We start from the raw sequence: 16,055 nt of genomic DNA, 5'->3' as shown, positions 1-16,055 counted from the left end.
AAAAACGATCCACAACGACCAGGATTGTGGTGCTACCTTGTGAAGGTGGAAGATCGGTTATGAAATCCACCGACAAGTGCAACCACGGCCGTTGTGGAATGAGTAAGGGTTGTAACTTACCTCTGGGTAGGTGTCTAGGAGCCTTGCACTGGGCGCACACTGAGCAGGATGAAACATAAACCCTCACGTCCTTAGCTAAGGTGGGCCACCAGTACCTCCCACTAAGACAGTGCATCATCCGCCCAATCCCAGGATGACCAGAGGAGGTTGACGAGTAAGCCCAGTAGATCAATCGGTCGTGGACAGCAGACGGAACGTACAGACGCCCAGATGGACACTGAGGGGGAGCGGGCTCTGTACGTAACGCCCGCTCAATGTCTGCGTCCAGCTCCCATACTACCGGTGCCACCAAACACGAGGCTGGGATTATGGGAGTGGGATCCATGGACCGCTCCTCTGTGTCGTACAGCCGGGACAGTGCGTCTGCCTGTCCCGGCTGTACGTTCTGGGAACCTGGTCTGTAAGAGAGGGTAAACACAAAACAGGCCAAAAACATGGCCCACCTTGTCTGGCGAGGATTCAGTCTCCTCACCTCCCGGATGTACTCCAGATTGCGGTGGTCAGTCCAGATGAGAAAAGGGTGTTTAGCCCCCTCAAGCCAATGTCTCCACGCCTTCAGAGCCTTGACGACAGCCAACAACTCCCGGTTCCCCACGTCATAGTTTCGCTCCGCCGGGCTGAGCTTCTTGGAAAAGAAGGCACAGGGGCGGAGCTTAGATGGCGTACCCGAGCGCTGAGAGAGCACAGCTCCTATCCCAGCCTCAGACGCGTCCACCTCCACTATGAATTGCAAAGACGGATCCGGATGAGCCAACACAGGAACCGAGGTAAACAGAGCCTTCAGTTTCCTAAACGCCCTATCCGCCCCAGCCGACCACTGCAAACGCACCGGACCCCCCTTCAATAGTGAGGTAATGGGAGCAGCTACCTGACCAAAACCCCAGATAAACCTCCGGTAGTAATTGGCAAACCCTAAAAATCGCTGCACCTCCTTTACCGTGGTTGGAGTCGGCCAATTACGCACGGCTGCAATGCGGTCACTCTCCATCTCCACTCCTGACGCAGATATGCGATACCCTAAGAAGGAGACGGACTGTTGAAAGAACAGACATTTCTCAGCCTTGACATACAGGTCATGCTCCAACAGGTGACCAAGTACTCTGCGCACCAGGGACACATGCTCAGCGCGTGTAGCGGAGTATATCAGAATGGCATCGATATACACCACTACACCCTGCCCGTGCAGGTCCCTGAAAATCTCGTCTATAAAAGATTGGAAGACTGATGGAGCATTCTTCAACCCGTACGGCATGAGGAGGTACTCATAGTGCCCTGAGGTGGTACTAAATGCTGTCTTCCACTCATCCCCTTCTCGGATACGCACCAGATTATACACACTCCTGAGATCCAGTTTAGTGAAGAAGCGCGCCCCGTGCATTAACTCAATCGCCGTGGTGATCAGAGGTAGCGGGTAACTGTATCCCACCGTAATTTTATTTAGACCTCGATAATCAATGCACGGGCGCAGACCTCCATCCTTCTTCTTCACAAAAAAGAAACTTGAGGAGACAGGTGAAATGGAGGACCTAATGTACCCCTGACGCAGGGATTTGGAGATATATGTCTCCATAGCCACCGTCTCCGCTTGCGACAGGGGATACACGTGACTCTTGGGAAGTGCAGATTCTACCATGAGATTTATCCCACAATCCCCCTGTCGATGGGGTGGTAATTGAGTCGCCTTCCTTTTACAGAAGGCGAGAGCCAAATCAGCATATTCAGGGGGGATGCGCACGGAGGAGACCTGGTCTGGACTTTCCACCGTAGTAGCACCAACGGAAACCCCTGAACACCTCCCTGAGCACTCTCGCGACCACCCCGTGAGAGCCCTCTGTGGCCAAGACAAAGTGGGGTTATGACTAGTTAACCAAGGTAGACCCAGCACCACGGGATACGCAGGAGTGTCAATAAGGAAAAGACTTCCTTGTGACCCCCCTGCGTCACCATGCCCAGAGGAGCTGTGGCCTCCTTGATCAACCCTGACCCTAATGGTCGACTATCTAAGGTGTGAACGGGGAATGGAACATCCACGGGTACAATGGGGATCCCTAAACTACGAGCAAAAGCTTGATCAATTAAATTCCCAGCAACGCCTGAATCTACTAGCGCCTTATGCTGGGAATGTGGGGAAAAATCAGGAAAAGTGACAGACACAAATATATGGGCAACAGAGGGCTCTGGATGAGAATGGTGCCTACTCACCTGGGGTGACGCCAGAGCACCCTGCCTGTTACCTCGATTCCCAGAGGAACCCACCCGGCACCAACCAGCAGTGTGACCTCTGCGGCCACCAATGGTGCACGAGCGGGAACCCCCTCCGGTCTCCCTGTGCACCCTCCCTCCCAGTTCCATGGGTAGAGGAGAGGGGGTGCGGGAGGATGGAACCACCAGACCCCGATCTGGACGTCCGCGAGCAGCCAACTGGTTGTCCAGCCGGATGGACAGATCCACCAGCTGGTCGAAGGTGAGGGTGGTGTCTCTGCAGGCCAGCTCCCGACGGACGTCCTCTCGCAGACTGCAGCGGTAATGGTCAATCAGGGCCCTGTGATACCATCCTGTACCAGCTGCCAGGGTTCTGAATTCCAGGGCGAAATCCTGGACGCTCCTCGTCTCCTGCCTCAGATGGTAGAGGTGCTCACCCACCGCTCTGCCCTCGGGTGGGTGGTCGAAGACTGCCCGAAAACGGCGGGTGAACTCCTCATAATGGTCCAACGCCGCATCTCCTTCTCCACACACAGCGCTGGCCCATTCCAGGGCTCTCCCGGTGAGGCACGAGACGAGGGCGAAACTCTTCACACGGTCAGTTGGAACTGGGTGAACCGTGGCCATATAAAGTTCTACTTGGAGCAAGAAACCCGGCAGTTGGCAGCACTCCCGTCGTAACCCTGAGGCAAGGTTAGACTGATGCCACCGGGTTCCAGTTGGCACGGGGCGTTTCGGATAGACCCCGGTTGGGCTGGTGGAGGCGCTGGATGAATTCCCTGTCTCTCCCAGCGGTCCAGATTCTGGACAACGCAATCCATGGCGGCGCATAGATGGTGTAGCTTCTCCGCATTCTTCTGGATGCGCTCTTCCACCTCTCTGACCGGGGTATCTTCTCCTGCTGACTTCAATATACGGGTCGGTGATTCTGTCATATTCGTGTATGTAGGTGACAGGGAAGTCAGGCGCAGTATAAACCAAATTGGTTAATCTGGAGTATTTAATTAACCTCTCTAGGGTATGTGGGACGAAATCGTCCCACCTACTCAACAGCCAGTGGAATCCCGTGGCGCGATATTCAAATACCTTAGAAATGCTATTACTTCAATTTCTCAAACATATGACTATTTTACACCATTTTAAAGACAAGACTCTCGTTAATCTAACCACACTGTCCGATTTCAAAAAGGCTTTACAACGAAAGCAAAACATTAGATTATGTCAGCAGAGTACCCAGCCAGAAATAATCAGACACCCATTTTTCAAGCTAGCATATGTCACATAAACCCAAACCACAGCTAAATGCAGCACTAACCTTTGATGATCTTCATCAGATGACACTCCTAGGACATTATGTTATACAATACATGCATGTTTTGTTCAATCAAGTTCATATTTATATCAAAAAACAGCTTTTTACATTAGCATGTGACGTTCAGAACTAGTATACCCACCGCAAACTTCCGGTGAATTTACCAAATTACTCAGGATAAACGTTCACAAAAAACATAACAATTATTTTAAGAATTATAGATACAGAACTCCTTTATGCAATCGCTATGTCCGATTTTAAAATAGCTTTTCGGGCAAAAGCACATTTTGCAATATTCTGAGTAGATAGCTCGCCATCACGGGCTAGCTAATTTGACACCCACCAAGTTTGGCACTCACCAAACTCAGATTTACAATAAGAAAAATTGGATTACCTTTGCTGTTCTTCGTCAGAATGCACTCCCATGACTTCTACTTCAATAACAAATGTTGGTTTGGTTCAAAATAATCCATAGTTATGTTCAAATATCCTCTGTTTTGTTCTTGCGTTCAAGACACTATCCGAACGGTGACGCGCGGACGCGTATCGTGACAAAAAAATTCTAAATATTCCATTACCGTACTTCGAAGCATGTCAAACGCTGTTTAAAATCAATTTTTATGCGATTTTTCTCATAAAAAAGCGATAATATTCCGACCGGGAAACCCTGTTTTTGTTCAAAGACTCAAAATCTAAAATGGACTCTTCACGTGCACGCGCACGCCCGTCTCATTGTTCTCAGATCGACCACTATCCAAATGCGCTACTGTTTTTCAGCCATGGGCTGCAAAGTCATCATTCAACGTTCTGCCGCCTTCTGAGAGCCTATGGGAGCCGTAGGAAGTGTCACGTTACAGCAGAGATCCTCAGTTTTCAATAAAGAGAGTGTAGAAGGCCAAGAAATGGTCAGAGAGGGCACTTCCTGTACAGAATCTTCTCAGGTTTTGACCTGCCATATGAGTTCTGTTATACTCACAGACACCATTCAAACAGTTTTAGAAACTTTAGGGTGTTTTCTATCAAAATCAAACAATTATATACATATTCTAGTTTCTGCGCAGTAGTAATAACCAGATTAAATCGGGTACGTTTTTTATCCGGATGTGAAAATACTGCCCCCTATCCTAGAGAGGTTAAAAAACAAACTCCAAAACCAACGTACAAAATAACATGGGTAACATATACCCGTCGCACACCGATACAAAACACACGTAACATAACATCACAAAAACAATCACCGACAAGGGCATGAGGGGAAACAGAGGGTTAAATACACAACATGTAATTCATGGGATTGGAAACAGGTGTGTAGGAAAACAAGACAAGACCAATGGAAAATGAAAAACTGATCAATGATGGCTAGAAGACAGGTGACGTCGACCGCCGAGCATCACCCGAGCAAGGAGGGACATCGACTTCGGCAGAAGTCGTAACATCTACTCTGCTCTACTCTGGTCTGTTCTATCCTGCTCTGTTCTGTTCTATCCTGCTCTGTTCTGTTCTATTCTGCTTCTCTTTCTGTTCTGTTCTGTTCTACTCTGTTCTATTCTGTTCTGCTCTGTTCTGTTCTGCTCTGTTCTATTCTGTTCTGTTCTGCTCTGTTCTGTTCTATTCTGCTCTGTTCTGTTCTATTCTATCCTGTTCTGTTCTATTCTGTTTTGCTCTGTTCTATTTTGCTCTGTTCTGCTCTGTTCTATTCTGTTTTGCTCTGTTCTATTTTGCTCTGTTCTGCTCTGTTCTGTTCTGCTCTGGCAGGAGAGGATATAAGGACAGACTCCTCAGCTGTGATGCAAAACACACACACACAAACTCACACACACACACACACACACACACACACACACACACACACACACACAACACACACACACACACACACACACACACACACACACACACACACACACACACACACACACACACACACACACACTGTAACGGGGCTCCCATCTACCTTCCCCATACTCGTTCAGTTTTGATCTGTTAATTCCGCTTAATTGAGTTGGTAATGCAGTGTTGACGATGTGCGAGGTTTTGCCGGTTAATTGAGTCGGTAATGCAATGCTTTACCATTATCACCCACCGCTTGAAGAAACCCGGGTGCAGCTAACAATGAACAATGTTTGTGTGTGTGTGTGTGTGTGTGTGTGTGTGTGTGTGTGTGTGTGTGTGTGTGTGTGTGTGTGTGTGTGTGTGTGTGTGTGTGTGTGTGTGTGTGTGTGTGTGCGTGCGTGCGTATCCACATGTATGGTCAATAACAGCTCAGCCGTGCGTAATTGAAAGATCGGTGTTATGATCGTTGGGCGCGCGGCGGGCAGATGATTTGACTGATAGTGAAAAGCTTATCGGTGGCGCGACATGCAACTACGGCACAGTGAACGGAGGGAGACAGAGCAGCGCCAGAATAAACGACTTGTTTCACAGCGAGAAGGCTCCAAGAAACCTCCCCCTGAGCCGCCGGTTTATTGGTGGTCATGTAGCCTTCCGTCTACATCCCAAACCCCCACAACACACAGGAAAGGACATCGTCATTAATATTGTCTCTCACATGCTGTTGTTTGTTTTTGGTCAAATCATATCTGCTCCTTTTTATTAGAGAGAGAGAAAGAGATTGAGGTAGAGAGAGAGGGAGGGAGAGGGACGGAAAGACTGAGGGAGAGAGGGAGGGGAGAGAGGGGAGGGAAAGAGTGTTGGAGAGAGGGAGGGAGTGAGTGAGTGAGAGGGAGGGAAAGAGAGCGAGGGAGAGGGAGTGAAAGGGAGTGAGGGAGAGACGGAGGGAAAGAGAGGGAAGAGGGAGAGTGAGGAAGAGAGAGGGAGGGAAAGATGAGTGAGTGAGTGAGTGAGTGAGTGAGTGAGTGAGTGAGTGAGTGAGGGAGGGAGGGAGGGAGGGAGGGAGGAGAGTGAGGGAGGGAAAGGGAGAGAGGGCGAGACGGAGGGAGAGAGAGAGGGAAGGAAGTAGGGAGGGAGGGAGGGAGGAGGGAAGGAACGAAGGAAGGAAGGAAGGAAGGAAGGAAGGAAGGAAGGAAGGAAGGAGAGAAACAGCTAAGTGCCTGTGATGTAGATGAATTGTAAGCTGAAGTTGGTTTTGAGGCGTGAAGAATTGCAAACCCGACCGCGTCATCAGATAGCTGTTGGCCGATATTCAATATGATATAACGGACCACACTAATAAAGAAATGACTCCCTTCCTTCTCCCTCCCTCCCCCTCCCTCCCTCCCTTCCCTCCCTCCCTCCCTCCCTCCCTCCCTCCCTCCCTCCCTCCCTCCCCCCCCTCTCTCTCTCTTCCATTCAAGAACACATATGTTTGTGTTAAATTAACGAGACTGATTTCTATAAACTACCTTGCGCAGCTCAGCGGAGCGTAGGCGGTTATCTCGAGCTGGGTAGAGAGCTGTGCTTTCTCACCGACCTGAAAAACCAACCGACGTGCCCACTCCAACTGAGATTTCTTTTTTTCTCCAATGATGTTGGATTATATTAAACTATAACTAGCTATTGACACATATATAAATTGACCGCATTGCTCACTTGTTTTTTTGTTGTTGTTGTCGGTGAGTTTGGGAGTGATATATATATATGTGTGTGTGTGAATGTGAGTGTGTGCAACCTATGTGACGGAATCCCCGTCCAGTCTTTAAGGAGCGGAGAGGGAGATGGGGGGAGGTGCGTGGACCTGTCCTCTCTCACTGCGGAACCCCGCGCGTTGAGCTGCCTGCCTGGAGATTCCAACCTTCTTTTTGGATTCAAATTCTTTTTTTAAACCCAACGATATTTAACGAATTTTTTACATTTTATTTTTATTTTCTGTCAAACTGTCTGATGTGGTAATCGGGAACACTTACCGTGAGGAATTTACGGTTTATCCGGGGAAGAAAAACAGGTGGATTAAAAGCGTTATTTTTTTGGGGGGGGGGGCTTGATATCAACGGATGTGTTTGTGGATATGAGACGTTGTGGCTCCCTGGGCGCTCAGATGGAGTAGAAGGAGCGATGTCCTCTCCAACTCGGCTTCTGGAGCGATGTGGCACAGAAATGAGGTGAGTAACAAGCTAGCTAGCTAACTAACGTTAACGATAAAACAGTCGTTTTTTTTTTGTTTTTTACATTCATGCGACACAACTGGACTACGCGCTGACAGAATGGTATGGTTTTAAAACCCACTTGTTCACTCCTAAAGTAGGCTAGAGCGGTGCTCCAAATCTCTCTCCCCCTTCCTTCCCCTCGGCCCCTCAGCAGCCCCTCTCTGTAGGCTAGGCAGTACCCTAGGCTCTCTCCCCTTCCTTCCCCCCGGCCCCTCAGCAGCCCCTCTCTGTAGGCTAGGCAGTACCCTAGGCTCTCTCCCCTTCCTTCCTTCCCCCCGGCCCCTCAGCAGCCCCTCTCTGTAGGCTAGGCAGTACCCTAGGCTCTCTCCCCTTCCTTCCTTCCCCCCGGCCCCTCAGCAGCCCCTCTCTGTAGGCTAGGCAGTACCCTAGGCTCTCTCCCCTTCCTTCCTTCTCCTCAGCCCCTCAGCAGCCCCTCTCTGTAGGCTAGGCAGTACCCTAGACTCTCTCCCCTTCCTTCCTTCCCCCCGGCCCCTCAGCAGCCCCTCTCTGTAGGCTAGGCAGTACCCTAGGCTCTCTCCCCTTCCTTCCTTCCCCCCGGCCCCTCAGCAGCCCCTCTCTGTAGGCTAGGCAGTACCCTAGGCTCTCTCCCCTTCCTTCCCCCCGGCCCCTCAGCAGCCCCTCTCTGTAGGCTAGGCAGTACCCTAGGCTCTCTCCCCTTCCTTCCTTCTCCTCAGCCCCTCAGCAGCCCCTCTCTGTAGGCTAGGCAGTACCCTAGACTCTCTCCCCTTCCTTCCTTCCCCCCGGCCCCTCAGCAGCCCCTCTCTGTAGGCTAGGCAGTACCCTAGGCTCTCTCTCTCTGCCCACCAACCTGCGGAATGCCCTACATACCAACATGACAACCAGGCAGAACCCAGAAAACCAATCAGACAGTAAGCTACATTAAAACACCTGGGTTACAGACGTCTGTTTATTTGACCTCCTTGTGTGAGAAGGAAGGTGATTCGTGTTTTAGTCGTGTTAAAGGGAAACACAGTCAGTTAGGAACCTATTCAGCCCTCCTACCTTCCACGCATTTTGCGTCCTCTGTTTGGAAACGGAGTCATTCAATCTGGAGCCTTGTTTTGCGTCCGTCTTGGTAACATAACAACACGCAATTTCATACAAACACCACGGTGTAATTGACACTGTATAATGTCGTTATTCTTTTTTATCGGCAGACCAAGTTTGAACACTTTACTTGTTGGTTTGCTGACGCCGTGAGCAGCGGAGCTTCGCGTGGGGGCGGGCGGCTGCGGGGCCGTGTATCTATCCTTAAAGATGGTGACTGGGAGGCCAAAGGGACATGCAGCCAGACCGCAGCCACACCAACTCTACCGCCACAGCTCCGCATGGTGACACTGAAGGTACGTCCGCCCTGCCGCCTGCCTGCTGCGGCCCTGAAACACAGGAGAGGGACGAGGACTGGGTAGTGTGTGAGAGAGAGATAGTGTGTATGCGTGCGCGCTAGCGAGAAGAGAGGTCGGTATGTACGTGGCTCTGACTGTGTCCACCGCTAAGCGGAGCTGTTGTATAAACACTGTGTGTGTGTCAGCAGAGAGAGTTAGTGACGCTGCTGGCTGGCTGATGAGACAAATCATCATGAATTCACATCTAAAAATCCCAGCTTTCAGCTTTAGCGCAACCAAGTCACGTTGTAGAAACACATTCCTCCTCCCATCATCACCTCTCCTTCCTCCTCTCTTTTCTTCTCCTCTCCTCTCCTCTCCTCTCCTCTCCTCTTTTCTTCTCCTCTCCTCTCCTCTCCTCTCCTCTCCTCTCCCTCAGCTCATCTCCTCTCCTCCCCTCTCCTCTTTTCTTCTCCTCTCCTCTCCTCTCCTCTCCTCTCCTCTCCTCTCCTCTCCTCTCCTCTCCTCTTTTCTTCTCCTCTCCTCTCCTCTCCTCACCTCTCCTCTTTTCTTCTCCTCTCCTCTCCTCTCCTCACCTCTCCTCTCCTCTCCTCTCCTCTTTTCCTCTCCTCTCCTCTCCTCTCCTCTCCTCTCCTCTCCTCACCTCTCCTCTTTTCTTCTCCTCTCCTCTCCTCTCCTCTCCTCACATCCTCCTCTGTTTCCTCTCCTCTCCTCTCCTCTCCTCTCCTCACCTCTCCTCTCCTCTTTTCTTCTCCTCTCCTCTCCTCTCCTCACCTCTCCTCTTTTCCTCTCCTCTCCTCTCCTCTCCTCACCTCTCCTCTCCTCTTTTCTCTTCTTCTCTCCTCTCCTCTCCTCTCATCACCTCTCCCTCTTTTCTTCTCCTCTCACTCTCACCTCTCCTCTCACTCTTTTCCTCTCCTCTCCTCTCCTCGCCTCTCCTCTCCTCTCCTCACCTTTCCTGCTTCTTCTTCTCCTCTCCTCTCCTCTCCTCACCTCTCCTCTTTTTCCTCTCCTCTCCTCTCTCCGCTCCTCTCCTCTCCTCTCCTTCCTCTCCTCCCTCACCTCTCCTCACCTCTCCTCTCCTCTCCTCGTTTCCTCTCCTCTCCTCTCCTCTCCTCTTTTCCTCTCCTCTCCTCTCCTCTCCTCTCCTCACCTCTCCTCTTTCTTCTCCTCTCCTCTCCTCTCCTCACCTCTCCTCTTTTCCTCTCCTCTCCTCTCCTCTCCTCTCCTCTCTCTCTCCTCTCCTCTCCTCTCCTCTCCTCTCCTCTCCTCTCCTCTCCTCTCCTCACCTCTCCTCACCTCTCCTCTCCTCTCCTCGTTTCCTCTCCTCTCCTCTCCTCTCCTCTCCTCTCCTCTCCTCTCCTCTCCTCTCTCAGTGTATGTGTATGTATGTGATAGAGACAGAACATGGGGGGCATCCTGAGAGGTTAAACTCTATACACAACACACACTGTATTGTATGGTGTGTACAGTGCTTGACTTGAACTGAAATAGCTGCGGGTGATGTTTATATTTAGGTGCAGGAACTCCACAATATGTTTGAGCTAATATTTTGTAAGAGGTGTAGGAAGTCAAGCAGTAGAAACGTTGAGATGCCGTTATTCACTTCAGGTGAGATCCTGCCTAAGTCAAGCACTACGCTTGTATGTAACAGCTGTATCCTATCAGCCTTGACAGGAGGTTAGAGGTTAGACTAGAGGTTAGAGATTAGACCAGAGGTTAGACCAGAGGTTAGACTAGAGGTTAGACTAGAGGTTAGACTAGAGGTTAGGCTAGAGGTTAGACCAGAGGTTAGACCAGAGGTTAGAGGTTAGACTGGGGTTAGACCAGAGGTTAGAGTTTAGACCAGAGGTTAGAGATTAGACCAGAGGTTAGACCAGAGGTTAGACCAGAGGTTAGAGGTTAGACCAGAGGTTAGACCAGAGGTTAGACCAGAGCAGAGGTTAGAGGTGAGCCCAGAGGTTAGACCAGAGGTTAGACCAGAGATTAGAGGTCAGACCAGAGGTCAGACCAGAGCTTAGACCAAAGCTTAGACCAGAGGTTAGACTAGAGGTTAGACCAGAGATTAGAGGTTAGACTAGAGGTCAGACCAGAGAATAGAGGTTAGACCAGAGGTTTGACCAGAGGTTAGAACAGAGGTTAGAGGTTAGACCAGAGGCTAGAGGTTAGACCAGAGGTTTGAGGTTAGAGCAGAGGTCAGACCAAAGGTTAGAAGTTTGACCAGAGTTTAGAGGTTAGAGCAGAGATTAGACCAGAGGTTAGAGATTAGACCAGAGGTTAGACCAGAGGTTAGAGGTTAGACCAGAGGTTAGAGGTTAGACTAGAGGTTAGAGGTTAGAGCAGAGGTCAGACCAAAGGTTAGAAGTTTGACCAGAGTTTAGAGGTTAGAGCAGAGATTAGACCAGAGGTTAGAGATTAGACCAGAGGTTAGACCAGAGGTTAGAGGTTAGACCAGAGGTTAGACCAGAGGTTAGAAGTTAGACCAGAGGTTAGAGCAGAGGTTAGAGGTTAGACCAGAGATTAGACAAGAGGTCAGAGGTTAGACCAGAGATTAGACCAGAGATTAGACAAGAGGTCAGAGGTTAGACCAGAGATTAGACCAGAGATTAGACAGGGAATTAGTAGCTGGTTGAAATAGAACCTTTTACATCAGGGGTATGAAACTAGATTCAGCCGTGGGCAGGTTTTATATCAGGGGTAGAAAACTAGATTCAGCCGTGGGCAGGTTTTACATCAGGGTAGGAATCTAGATTCAGCCGTGGGCAGGTTTTACATCAGGGTAGGAATCTAGATTCAGCCGTGGGCAGGTTTTACATCAGGGTATGAAACTAGATTCAACCGTGGGCAGGTTTTTTGTCAGAGCGGATGGTCAGCGGGACGGAACTTAATTATAATAATTTGTACACAGCAAATTGACGCCCAAAAAGAGGTTCTATTTGAAAATAACAATAATTTCATCCCTTGATGACATTGAGACACCATCACATCACAGGTTTTTATGCCTGGGAACACTTTACGTTGTTTTTAAAGTATTTTATGACCCCAAACTAAAATCCCGTATTGCTGACCCCTGTCTTACACGTTGATTTAAACAGCTGGTCCATTCTCACTGCTCACGTCCTGTGTTGGTTGCTGTGTGTGTGTAGCTGTGTGTGTGTAGCTGTGTGTGTTTAGCTGTGTGTGTTTAGCTGTGTTTGTGTGTGTGTGTGTGTGTGTGTGTGTGTGTGTGTGTGTGTAGCTGTGTGTGTGTAGATACGTGTGTAGCTGTGTGTGTAGATATGTGTGTAGCTGTGTGTGTGTAGATATGTGTATAGCTGTGTGTGTAGCTGTGTGTGTGTAGATATGTGTATAGCTGTGTGTGTGTAGCTGTGTGTGTGTAGATATGTGTATAGCTGTGTGTGTGTAGCTGTGTGTAGTCAAGCATTAAGAGTAAAACCTCTCCTCTCCTCCCTCCCCTTCCCTCACCTCTAACCCCTAACCAACCATCCCCTCCTCTTGTCTCCTCTTCCACACACACACACACACACACACACACACACACACACACACACACACAACCCCAAAGTGGCAGAAGTGACTGTTTTGTAGCTTACTGAAGTATTTATGTGGAAAAAGCCACTAGGCTCTTTAACTAGCGGCTGCTCTGCTCTGCTTGGTGGGGGGGGGGGGGACTGACTGGAGAACAGACTTGGTGTTTTCAGGAATAAAACACACACACACACACACGCACAGAGGTATCATCATGCCCATTGAAACTAAACTAAGGAGCCACATTTATAAGTTTTGTGAAATATACAAGACACGCAGAACATCATAAAGATATTGAATTAGCCGTCAGTTCCCTCTCATCACACTGAGACGGTGGTTCCTGTCTTCAGTGGTCCAATGCCAAGGGAAGATGTGGTTCCTGTCTTCAGTGGTCCAATGCCAAGGGAAGATGTGGTTCCTGTCTTCAGTGGTCCAATGCCAAGGGAAGATGTGGTTCCTGTCTTCAGTGGTCCAATGCCAAGGGAAGTTGTGGTTCATGTCTTCAGTGGTCCAATGCCAAGGGAAGTTGTGGTTCATGTCTTCAGTCGTCCAATGCCAAGGGAAGTTGTGGTTCCTGTCTTCAGTGGTCCAATGCCAAGGGAAGTTGTGATTCCTGTCTTCAGTGGTCCAATGCCAAGGGAAGTTGTGGTTCCTGTCTTCAGTGGTCCAATGCCAAGGGAAGTTGTGATTCCTGTCTTCAGTGGTCCAATTCCAAGGGAAGTTGTGGTTCATGTCTTCAGTGGTCCAATGCCAAAGGAAGTTGTGGTTCCTGTCTTTTGTGGTCTAATGCCAAGGAAGTTGTGGTTTCTGTCTTCAGTGGTCCAATGCCAAGGAAGTTGTGGTTCCTGTCTTCAGTGGTCCAATGCCAAGGGAAGATGTGGTTCATGTCTTCAGTGGTCCAATGCCAAGGGAAGTTGTGTTTCATGTCTTCAGTCGTCCAATGCCAAGGGAGGTTGTGGTTGTTAGTATTATTGGTTCCTGTGTTCAGTGTTAGCTCTCTGTCCCTCTTTGTGGCACCTGATCACACGACTGAACAGTAGTCCAGGTGGGACAAAACTAGGGCCTGTATGACCTGCCTTGCTGTTATGATGGCAGAGATGCGCTTTATTATGGACAGACCTCTCCCCATCTTAGCTACTGTTGTATCAATATGTTTTGACCATGACAGTTTACAATCCAGTTTTTCTCCAAGCAGTTTAGTCACCTCAACTTGCTCAATTTCCACATTATTCATTACAAGAATTAGTTGAGGTTTAGGCTATTATCCTCAGTAATGTTCTGTCCAAGTTGTCAGACCCCTGTGGCTTGACATTGTTGATACACCCCAATATTTTTTTTAACTATTCCACACTCACTTTTACAGAATTCAAAATTACAATGCTTTTCTTTCATAATTTGGTCAGATATACTTGGATGTGTAGTGTCAGCGTTTGTTGCTGGCATGTTATGCCTAAGTTTGCTAATCTTGCCAATTAAAAAAGCATTAAAGTAATTGGCAATATCAGTGGGTTTTGTGATGAATGAGCCATCTGATTCAATGAATGATGAAGCTGAATTTGCCAAAACTTCATTTAAGGTGCTCCAAAGCTTTTTAATATCATTCTTTATATCATTTATCTTTGTTTCATAGTCACATGATTTCCCAAGTTGCGCTACCTTTTCCAATCGGTTGTGCAGCCAGACCTATTTGCCCTTCCTTTTGCCTCATCCTTCTCAACCATAAAAATGTTTAAATTCCTCATCAATCCAAGGGGATTTAACAGTTTCTACAGTCATTTTCTTAATGGGTGCTCATTAGTAACTGGAATAAGCAATTTCATAAATGTGTCAAGTGCAGCATCTGGTTGCTCCTCATTAAACACCACAGACCAGCAAATATTCTTTACATCAGCAACATATGAATTACTACAAAACGTCTTGTATGACCTCTTAAACACTATATTAGGCCAAGTCTTTGGAACTTTGGTGTTCCTAGATATGGCTATTATATTGTGATCACTATATCCAATGGATTTGGATACTGCTTTAAAGCACATTTCTGCAGAATTAGTAAAGATGTGATCAATACATGTTGATGATTTAATTCCTGTGCTGTTTGTAACAACGCTGGTCTGTTGTCTGATAACCTGAACCGGCTTGCAGTTACTAGTTACAGGTTGAAGATTTTTCTTGAGTGGGCAGCTTGTTGAAAGCCAGTCAATATTTAAATCACCCAGATTTCACCCAAGCATTTCACACATATTATCCAGATATTGACTGTTAACACTTGGTCTATAGCAGCTTCCCACCAGAATGGGCTTTAGGTGAGGCAGATGAACCTGTAGCCATATTACTTCAACAGTATTTAACATGAGGTCATCTCTAAGCTTTACAGAAATGTGGTTCTGAATATAGACCGCGACACTGCCCCCATTACCGCCCCCATTGGCATTTCTGTCTTTTCGGTAGATGTTATAACCATGTATTGACACCACTGTATCATCAAAGGTATTATCTGTGTGAGTTTCAGATATAGTCATAATATGAATGTTATCTGTTACTAGCAAGTTGTTGATTTCATGAACCTATTTTTTAGCACCTTTCTGGGATGCTTGCTTGTTTTCATTGCTTTACTGGGAAGCTTAACAGAAGTAGACATGCTCATGTTATTTATGTTAGTGCAGGGTGAGCTGCACTAACATACTCGGGCACACTACCTCAGTGCTAACAGCATAATGCTGGTTCATAGGCACATGATTACTGTATACAATAGCTGTAGGATCAGTAGAGGCATTCAGGGCAGTTAGAGGAACATAAATTAGGTTACTTACATTGTGTCTTCCAATGCCCCTGGGATAATGTACATTTTGCTGAAGCATTATGACAAGTCAGCGACATTGGCTTGGGTCATTGATAAGTTATTGTCTCAATGCAGCCTTATAATGGGCTTGGGTCATTGGTAAGTTATTGTCTCAATGCAGCCTTATAATGGGCTTAGGTCATTGGTAAGTCATTGTCTAAACTCAGCCTTATAATGGGCTTGGGTCATTGGTAAGTCATTGTCTCAACACAGCCTTATAATGGGCTTGAAACTGGGTGGAATACGCTCCAAATGTTGTTGTGGTTCGACGAGAACACTTCCATTTTGCCAAGGCGGAGATGAGTGTCCGAGACAGAGGCGCGAGCGGACAGCAGTGGACTCATCAATTCAGACTTCAAGTCGTAGGCCAAATGACAATGGCAGAATGTAATTAAAATACAGCTAGGTGTTTTATAACAGCTGTCCCCTACCATTCTGTATCACATCCGGCCGTGATTGGGAGTCCCATAGGGCGTCGCCTGGGTTCGGCCTGTGTAGGTAAATAACAATTAGTTCTTGAACTGACTTACCTAGTTTAAATAAAGATTTAAATCGAAAAATTTAAAAAGTGAAACAATAAAATGTATCACGTTGAGGGTGCACAG

The 16,055-nt window shown here is 48.1% G+C and overlaps 1 protein-coding gene across 1 annotated transcript in view; it reads left to right on the top strand.

Moving 5' to 3' along the window:
* Window positions 1-7,021: 7,021 nt before the first annotated feature.
* The window catches only part of LOC115184388 (glutamate receptor ionotropic, NMDA 2A), a 27,905-nt gene continuing 18,871 nt past the window's right edge, over window positions 7,022-16,055 (top strand). Inside the window, exons 1-2 of the mRNA XM_029745340.1 lie at window positions 7,022-7,671; window positions 8,895-9,080. Of these exons, the coding sequence (XP_029601200.1) occupies window positions 7,654-7,671; window positions 8,895-9,080 (204 nt within the window). The 5' untranslated portion in view covers window positions 7,022-7,653. The remainder of the gene's footprint in view (window positions 7,672-8,894; window positions 9,081-16,055) is intronic.

This window comes from Salmo trutta, unplaced genomic scaffold, assembly GCF_901001165.1.
Source record: "Salmo trutta unplaced genomic scaffold, fSalTru1.1, whole genome shotgun sequence".
In the NCBI taxonomy this organism is placed as follows: Eukaryota; Metazoa; Chordata; class Actinopteri; order Salmoniformes; family Salmonidae; genus Salmo; species Salmo trutta.
This window is presented reverse-complemented; position numbering and strand designations above follow the sequence as displayed.